Source organism: Calypte anna, chromosome Z, assembly GCF_003957555.1.
Source record: "Calypte anna isolate BGI_N300 chromosome Z, bCalAnn1_v1.p, whole genome shotgun sequence".
Lineage (NCBI taxonomy): Eukaryota > Metazoa > Chordata > Aves > Apodiformes > Trochilidae > Calypte > Calypte anna.
The window spans coordinates 60588260-60597980 of NC_044274.1; the positions used below are offsets into that span (position 1 = coordinate 60588260).

The 9721-nt window shown below is 39.5% G+C and overlaps 1 protein-coding gene across 1 annotated transcript; it reads left to right on the forward strand.

The window, feature by feature from the left end:
• Positions 1-6318: 6318 nt before the first annotated feature.
• On the forward strand, positions 6319-7176 carry LOC103530311 (tetraspanin-3). Its single transcript, XM_008495862.2, has one exon. The coding sequence runs from the start codon at positions 6319-6321 to the stop codon at positions 7174-7176; it is 858 nt and encodes a 285-aa protein (XP_008494084.2).
• Positions 7177-9721: the final 2545 nt, after the last annotated feature.

Genomic DNA, 9721 nt, shown 5'->3' on the forward strand with positions numbered 1-9721 from the left:
ATTTTAGGACCTGTATTTGACTGATTTTAAGATTTATCACAAAATTAATTTGAGAGCTTTTCCCCAGATGGTCTATACAGGTTTTATAGTATTATTATGATATAGAGACCAAATTTTTGTTACAAATAGCTGCTTATGGCACGTAACTGGATTCATCCATACTGTTGGGCTAAAGGATCACAAGTAGAAAGTTCATGCATGTCACCTACAGCATTGCTATGGGCTACCTGAGGTTTCTCAGGCAATGTTGTGGTGACTGCTGGCTCAGTGGGGGTACAGAAAAATTTTTGTACTAAAAATTTGTCTTGAAAAACAGCATTCTTTTTCTGAGTAGACCCAACAGAGAAGAAACTTTATTTATGGGAAGTTGAGACAAGAGTAAGCTCCTTTTCACACCCTCACACTGTTCACTATCTTCCAAATAATATATCCAGACACTTTTGACTTTCTCCCTAAAGAGAACTTAGTTAATAATTTTATTGAATTAAAAATTAAAGTATATAGATATAAAAGTTTTTCTATAACTTCAAAAGGTACTGAGAAATCTTCCACGTGCTTTGAAAAGCAAATGAAGACACTGCATTCACATGAAAAGTATTGCAGGTAGTGATGGCTGAAAACAGTGAAAAAAAAGTCATAAAATACCTTAAATGTCAAGATGACTTGAATTTCACAGTGGCATGTCCTTTCCTCATTTTTTAAGGTTTTTACAAAATACCTTTTCTTTCAACATGTTTTTACTAACTGCAACAAAATGAAGGCTATGAAAAGGGCAGAAAGTTATTTTTAATAATAATTTCTTTTTTATTTTCTTTTTCTATGTCCTTTGAAATCTTCCCCCAGTTCTGAAACTTTAAAGGGATGGAAACACAGAAAGTGCTTTTATTTTCTCCCTTCCCTTCCCTTCCCTTCCCTTCCCTTCCCTTCCCTTCCCTTCCCTTCCCTTCCCTTCCCTTCCCTTCCCTTCCCTTCCCTTCCCTTCCCTTCCCTTCCCTCCCTTCCTTCCCTTCCCTTCCCTTCTCTTCCCTTCCCTTCCCTTCCTTCCCTTCCCTTCCCTTCCCTTCCCTTCCCTTCCCTTCCCTTCCCTTCCCTTCCCTTCCCTTCCCTTCCCTTCCCTTCCCTTCCCTTCCCTTCCCTTCCCTTCCCTTGTTTTGTTTCATTTTCCTTCTTTGATAATCCATATCCACCCCAGTCCCAAGATATTAATATAAAAATTTCAGACTGGCAAACAGAAATGGGAGAGGAAAAGAAAATGTAATAAATAAATAAATAAATAAATAAATAAAGGTTTTAGTCTTTTTCTTATGTTCTCTAAATGAAAGAAAAGAAAGTAAAAATGTGAAAACACCAAACTTTTGACATTCAATTTTCAGTATCAGTGAAAATCTAGAACTTTAAAAGCAAAACCAAATAAGCCCTCTGAAAACATTTACTGTGGTTCTACAGTTCAGAAAAAGACTACTTTTGGTCAGGGAAACATAGTCAGAGATAAACACCTGACTTGCTTTAGTTGAAACCCCTGCATGATGGTAAATTAGCTCTTATGGGGAATACATTTTCTCCATGAATAGGAGGTGCCAATCATATCTCATCTGCTTACTTCAAGCTTTCCATAAGCGATAGTAGTCTCATGCAAGGCAACAGCATCTGATCTCGGTTACTACAGCAACTGGTTGAGCATGACAGTGACTGTAGGATCTGGCTTATTCATCCTTTTTTGCATTTGGTCTGTCAGATTGATCTTGTAATATGACATGTCTCATAAAATATCTAGTTTTATTTCCACAGAGTCAATAAACTTCTTAGCAGTTTTCAACATTAAAAAAAAAAAAAAATAGAATCTTTCTTCTTGGTACTAAGTCCTTCTGTTGTGTGGTTTTGCCTACCCATGACAGCTTCAATGATCTAATTGAGAAGAATCAAACACCCTAGGGCTATTTTTCTTCTGTTTTTCTATTTTTTATTTTTCATTTTTTGTTTTTCAAATAGTACTATTTATTTGCTGTCATTTTACACGCAGAAATGGCTTTTCTTGAAAAATGGAAAAATCGGGTGTGAGGTCTCTTCAGTCTAGGGAAGATATCCTGCCAGTGCCAGCAAATAGGGTCAGGATCATTGAAGGGAGGACTGATTCCAAAGACAACAATTTACAACTTTTCCTGGGTCTGCCAGCCCTGATGGGTCACACGCTGGCTTCCACCCCTGAGGGTGTCAAAAATTTGGGTGAGGCAGTGGAAGCTTAATGTAAAAGCTGGGTAAATAAAACTAATAAACCTGTCTCTGTTTTAGTAATGTTTAAAGTTATACCAAACATATGTGTGTGCTTTAATCTTACAATGCCTTAGAATATAATACAATCATAGAATTTTCAGGGTTGGAAGGGACCTTTAAGATCACCTTGTTCTAACCCCTCTGCCATGGGCAGGGACACCTCCCACTGATCAGGTTGCTCAGAGCCCTGTCCAGCCTGGCCTTAAAAACCTCCAGGGTTGGGGCTTCCACCACCTCTCTGCCCATCCTGTTCCAGTGTCTCAGCACCCCTATCGTGAAGAACTTCCTTACATCTAAATCTAAATCTACCCTCCTCTAGTCTGAATCCATTCCCCCCATGCCCAATCACTGCCTGACATCCTAAAAAGTCCTTCCCCAGCTTTCTGCTAGCCCCTTCAGATACTGGAAGGCTACAATAAGGTCTCCTCAGAGCCCTCTTCTCTCCAGACTGAATAACCCCAAGTCTGTCTTCACAGGAGAGGTGCTCCATCCCTCTTACCATCCTCATGGCCCTTCTCTGGACACACTCCAGCACATCCATGTCCTTCTTGTAAAAGTATTCCAGGTGGGAGTTCTAAACTCTCAAGCCAAACATTTTGATTTAACTTCAAGACTGTACAAAATCCAGATACAAGTAGTTTAATGTATGCATGGGCTAGAGGCAAAATGCCAGCTTTAGGAGGCAGTTTTAGGATTCTAGCCTGAAGAGGCAGCTTTAGGATTCTTCTGTGTCACTATGGCAATGAATGTTGTGGCTGAGGGTCTTGCTCTGAGATTGTCTCATTTTATGTGAGGTTTGCATTAAACTTAGAAGGTGGGCTTGTCTAATTCTGATCCTGTGGTAACCTCTTGATTTCTTCTTGTTCACACCATTCTGAATGAACTAGCTGACCATCTTGATTTGAGCTGTTGCCCATTACACAGCAAGAGCTCAGATGTGCTTCCTAATCAATCTATGTGACAGCCTATATCATTTAAAATGAGACTATTCACCTTTGTTGCATTTGCACAACCACAATGTTGACTTGATGGCTCCTGGACACAAAAGGAATGAACCTCTTTGGTCTTCCTGGAACATCAGAACCATTCAGTGTCAGTCACAGCTAGCTAGAACACTGAATACAAACAATACGCAGTTGGCATTTTATTAACTTGAAGGATTATACTTTCAGCAACATTGCAGAAAACAGTTTGTCTAAGATGTATTATCAGTTTCACCTACATTTGAATTTCAATACTCATCAGTTCATAAGCAGAAACAACTCCAGAGAAAGCAGGGGTGGCATTTATCATGTTGTGTCGTTTATCACTTGAAAGAAAAGAGGGAAGCATTCTTATTCTGTCTTACCTGTACTTTCTTTGTCACATTAAAGTCTCTTGATGGATAACTCCACCCATTTCCTTTTTCAAGCTTTTAACTGCACATGCAGGTAAATTACTTTGCAAAAATGCATTGCTATTGAGGGAGCCTTTGATGAATTTGCATACTTCAGGGACCAGTTCTACATTTTTGGTTGTCCTTCTTTGTTTTGTTTGTAGTATCAGACAGCAAACACTCTGAGCAGCTCTCTTTACCTGAGTGTGTGTGTGCATTGCCTAGCACAAAGGGGCTGAGGGGTTTTAGGCAGTCCTGCCAATATTAATCTTCACTGCAGCTATTTCCTCTTGCATGGTGATGAGTATGACCCATCCTCCTTGATGGCACTGAGACCTCTTGAGAACTGGCTCCTAGTCAACTGTTCAGTGCTGATTCCCAGGGGGGAGAGTCAGGCATGCTGAGGCTCCTGCCTGTTTGAACTGCCATGGAAGTCCTGGCTTCAGGAAGAGTCTCTGTCTGGATGCTCCTACTTCTGCAACTAGTTCACAGATCTCTTCATGGGGCTAAGCGAGCATGAAGACATCAGAGGCAAGGTTAGAGTCTGGGATAGCACAAACCCCTCCACTTACAAAAGCTGATTCAACCTGCTTTTACTCCTGCCCTGCTTCCTGTGCCCCTCCCTCTAACTTTCAGACACCTGAAAGAAATAAAAAACCCTCACAGTCATCCAAAGAGTCAGATTCAAGCAAATGGAAAATTATTATATTTGGGTAATGTAATAAAAGAGAAGAGCCTCTAGGCTTCAATAACCATTAAAATTCTCTCCTCTGTATTCAGGGAGAGGATGGCAGTTATGCTGGCTGAAATGAACAATAGGTGCAATAAAATTCTCCTGTAGGCAGTTGTAGACTTTCTAACATATTTCACAGACTGCAGAATAAGCTGAAAGTAAATAGTGTTTAACTCAGTTCTTAATATCTCATTAAGCTAAATAAGCATGGGGGAAGGCAGAGAGGAAAAGAAGCAGGCTCATGGGCTTTTTTTCACAAATCTAGTAAGCTAGCAATAAATAGCTGCTACTCATCACAATGTTTTCTGATACATTTGTGATGTATTTCCTCAACCTTCACTTTTGCATTGTGGAAACATTAAATCAGTGTAGTTTGCCTGTATGTACAGACGTGAGGTAAAATTCTTTCTGTCCCCTCAGCCCCCCGTCCCCTTTCTCCCTTTCTCTAATGCAGAACATAGAAATCAGAAGGAAAGGTATTCAGGAGAGTAAGTGAATGGCAGCAAAATCAACTCAGCTGGAATGTTGTGAGTAGCAGCAAGCTGCACAGCAGAAAGGGCACATACAGACTTCAAAAAACAGTTGCAGGAAAACACATCTTAGAACAGCTTTGAAAGAAGCATTTGGTTTAGATTTAACAAGTTAATCACTGCATGTTAATTACTGTTAATGGCAAGATTAAAAATAATAAGAGCAATCTATCTCATTCCAAAATAATTAGCCTTAATGATATGTTTTTATAGAGCATAGAAAGATATTTTGATGGGGATCAGCCCAACATCTGTGTGTGCATAGCATACATAACAGCAATAGGTCCTTGCAAAACATCTGACAGATGTGGGATCAGTGTTTTCCAGGGTTCTAGGGATTTAAACATTGACATACTGATTTTCTGCAGGGCCTGCAGGTGCTCATGTTTCTGGAAAAGAGAATAATTTCTCCGTATTCTCTCTTATGTATGCCTGTTTTAATAACCCTGCTCTGCATCTTTAGAAACAGAAGAGATCTTATGGGACTTTATCAGGATGATTAGGAAATCACTGGTGGCCTTGAGATCTACCTTCCTGGTGCCAGTGGCAAGTTTTTTTGAGGTTTCCCATCCTGCTTGGCCCTTCTGTATCACATGTTTGAGTAATAAAGATCTTCTGCTAGCTGATAAGTGGCATTAATTCTCTTTGGGACTGTTGTGGAGTCATTTATCTTGTGTGTAATTCAGATTCTTTACACACAAGGAAAATTTAATACAGTTCTCACTATTTGTATTCAGTCATTAAGCACTCAGTGGTCACTGGTGATGCAAACTGAGAGGTACAAGTGTGAAATGGTAGGAATTTCTCATTCAGGTGCCTTGAGTAATTGAAGCTGACTACACAGAAATGTTGCTGAGAAAAAAAGGTCAAAATATTATTATCATCATCACTATGCCCCTCATAAAATCTAGTAAGTGGTAAATGTACTGGGAAGGAATATGAGTCTAGGTGAGTGATAACTATGAAGGTCCCTGACTGAATATCGTTACTTAAACTCCTCACTTGTTAACAACTAATTTGTGTATTTGTTGTCATTGAGGCTACTGGTAGTAAGATGGACAGCTGGATTATCTCTTTCAATCTAAGTCTAAGGGATTTGAAAAAGCTCAGCTGGCTATCACCTTGTCTATTTCTCTACATTTAGCCTTTTTCCAGTTGATGCCCTCCTTCAAGTGCAAATGACTCCAATGAGCTCTCAACAGCAATCTTTCCACATAGCCCCCTGCCTTCTGCATACTGTGCTGAACAAGCAGCAGCTCATGGGTAATGTAATAAGTTACATTATGATGAGATGCATAGGGCCTGGTCTTTGTGCTGAGGAAGCACCCTCAGCATTGCTCCCCTGCAAATTATTCTTGGGTGGAGAGATCATCTGCTACACCTGGATAAGTGGGGTGGAGGACTATAAAATGCTGGTAGTGAGAGGCTTTAGGTTAGTAGGATTGAGCAGAATGAGGAGAATTAGAGTGGTGGTTATGGTGCCACCACCCTTTTGGTGCCATTCTTACCCTTGGCTCAGGCCATTTGCTCAATCTCTGCTGAGGTTCCTAGGCTTCATCTTCTCAGGCAGTGCTGCACTTCTGGCCTTTGGTGGAATCTTTGTGATCCTGATGTACATGAGCTACAGATATTTATTTCGAGAATCTGTCTTGGCTGTCCTTGGCTCTCTGGCTGTTGTAGTTGGACTTACTTTGCTACCTACTGGAGTCTTGGCTATCTCCATTTCTGCTAAGAGCTCCCACTATAAGCAAGGGGTTCTCATGTACTTGGTTCTGGTCCTTCTTTGCCTAGAAGTATCTTCTGGAGTTATGGCACAGCTCTACTCTGTTCAGATGACTTCTGAGCTGAAAAGAACTATGGATCACCTTGTCTCTCAGTACTATGGGACACACACCCAGGCTCCTGGAAACAGCCCCATGGATGCAGTACAGAGGAAGCTGCGGTGCTGTGGGGTCCAAAACTACACAGACTGGCTAAAGGCAACAGCTGCTTCTTGGCATCTTCTGAATGAAAAACCTCGTGTCCCTGAAAGCTGCTGTAAGGAGATATATTCTCACTGTGAGGGAGACTTAGGCCACCTGGAACAGCTTTTTCAGGAAGGCTGTCTAAAGAAGCTAGAAGACTGGTTGTGGGTTGTCATGTTCTGTATGTTTTGGTGTTCTATTGTGGTAAGTGTTTTGGGGATGTTGGCTGGTTTTTGCAATGGCATTCTCATGCAGATACTTTCCCACCGACTCCAAATTCTGGACTCATTTACCTTCACATGAGTTTGCAGGCACTGGCAGCATTGCTGAATCTGCTGCACATTTCCACTCTGCAACTGTACTGCAAGAAAACTTTGTTTTGTTTTTCAGATATATATGCATGTAAATCAAACTGATTGCTCTGGATTATATTTTTTTCTTTAATATTACTATGTTGTATCAGTTTTTCCCTCAGTTCTTGTTTGATAAACATCCTGTATCTGAAAAATATCACTGATGGAAGTCATAAGAGGGAGAGAAGAGTCTCCAGCATATGCAAACAAGAAACTACTACATGTGAATGATAGGGGAGCAGCAGACAGAGGTATGTCTCAGTGGAGTATGTTGCAAGGTCTTGAACTTTTGGATTAAATTTTAACTGTACTGGAATCTTGAGTAATTAAGCAGCAGATTCCTCCATCCTCAAACTTGCATTTTGTTTGGTACGTCTCAAACGAGAACTTTGGTACTTCTATAGGAAGTCATTTGGATGAAGTTTAATATTTTTTTCTTTGTGTGCTTCAAACACTTGTTTAAAAACTTATTATAAATTTTTTTGAAGTGGCAAGAGTATCTATTCTAGTGGAGAAAATATTTTTAACATCAGTGGAGTAAATAATGAGATGACATACAGTCAGATGTATAGTTATTTCCGGAGTTGCACAATAAGCGATTCCCTAAAAAAAGAGGAGGAAAAGTGTCTTTATTCATTTATTTTCTATCAAGGCAAATGAGTGAATTCTTCTTTCCTGAAAAGTTATGTGAAGTCATATGCATATTTGAATGACAACAGCGATATCATGCTTATTTCTCAAGGTTCATAAATCCTACTCTTACTGAATTCTCTTACCCATTTTTTGTGAGTCTTAGTCTAATCTGCATGTGCTGAAAGGGAGTGAGTCTGTGTGTGGGGTATCCGTGTTCTTGATTATGTCTGTGCTGTTGGTGTTCAGGCAGGTGCTGGTAAAGGCTCTGTTGGACTGTGCAGTGCGTGTGCTTGTCCATATGGGGCTGCCAGGGAAATGTGCTCAGCCTCCCACTGACCTGCCAATGAGAACTGCAGCAGCTGCATCCTTTGGCAAGCATGTGTGAGGAATACACGGGGCCTACAAGTGCATCATGTTTAGCTTTACCAGACTGGAAACAAGGAAACCTTCTGGGTAACAAAAAATACTGGACTGGTCAATTCCCTTAGAACATGAAGCAATACTCATCTGAATCTTTATTGCTTTAAATTTATTGACGGTATCAGATGCCTTATGACAAATTTTGGATCCTAAATAAACTGATACTGATTTTCTTAGGGAAAAAAAACACTATAGAGGATTATAGATCAGGTCTTAATACCCATGTTTAAACTAAATATGAAATATACTGCAGGGTTGATTCAGAAAAAAAAAAAAATAAATAAATACAGACTTCAAATTAGGTGAAGAAAAAATAGCTCATTGGGAGTAAATATTTCCTTCCAAAAAAAAAAGCAGGAATATTCTAAAGCAAAGGAAGGATAATATGTGTCTTAGAGTAACATAATAGAAGAAACCTGCAACTGGGTCTTCATGCCTTGGTGATGCTCTGACACACAAAGGTTTTGTGATAGAGCTATTGCTACAACATTGGAAAGATGCAGTGTAACTGAAGTCACAGAAAGTGGTCTAGAAAGAGATTGAGCTTGCTGAAGGAAGAAAGATGGAAGAGTGGAGAGGATGTAGTGCTTTTTCACCACGTGTCTGTCTTAAAGTTGATATCGTTCTATTCAGATAAATTCTTTTCCCTTACAGCTTCTTTCAGAGGTTCTGAGCCAGGGTCTTTTAAAATGGGGGAGTGTTTATATTCTTCGCTTCTAAGCAGAAAGAAAAGATTTCACAGTGGTTAAAGTGGAGAAGTAGGTGTCTTCATCTACTCTCCAGTCTGTTAAAAGTCTAGGTCATTTGTGGCTCCTTCTACTCTACTCTGACTTTACTAAAAAATTGTAAGATAAATATGAAAAAAAAAAAAGCTATCTGGAAGTTATTGCTCAAAAATGACTTTTAGTAATTATTTCTGCATTCTAGAGGCACCTCCAGAAGATCACATCTTAAACCTAGTAAAAACAAAAGGGACAATGTGAGGATTCATGAAGCAGACCTAGTACAGATAGTAGTGATTATTAGCAGAGAATCACTAGGCAAAACATACATTTATTACCCCTTTCTTCTTGTGTTGACCTGAGAAATTTGATTCAGACTACTTACTTCTGGACAAGAGTAACTTTTATTGAAAGGAAAGTTATTATTAAGCAATGGCAGTGCAGTTCTGTGTTGTAAGATACATAAATCCCTGGGTACTATTGCAATAATAATAATATTGCAAATGTATAATATTTCAATTATATTACTCACTCTGAAAGGATGTACAAATGTTTTTCACAGTCTGACAAAATGAACACCTGTATAGGCAGCAGCAGATAACGTGCAGACAACATTTCTGATAACTCTGTTGTATTTGGTTCAAAAGAGAGAAAATGATGTCCAGTGCAAACCTGGAAATATGTGCTGTGATCTTTTGAAGAGTACACTGAAATCCATGT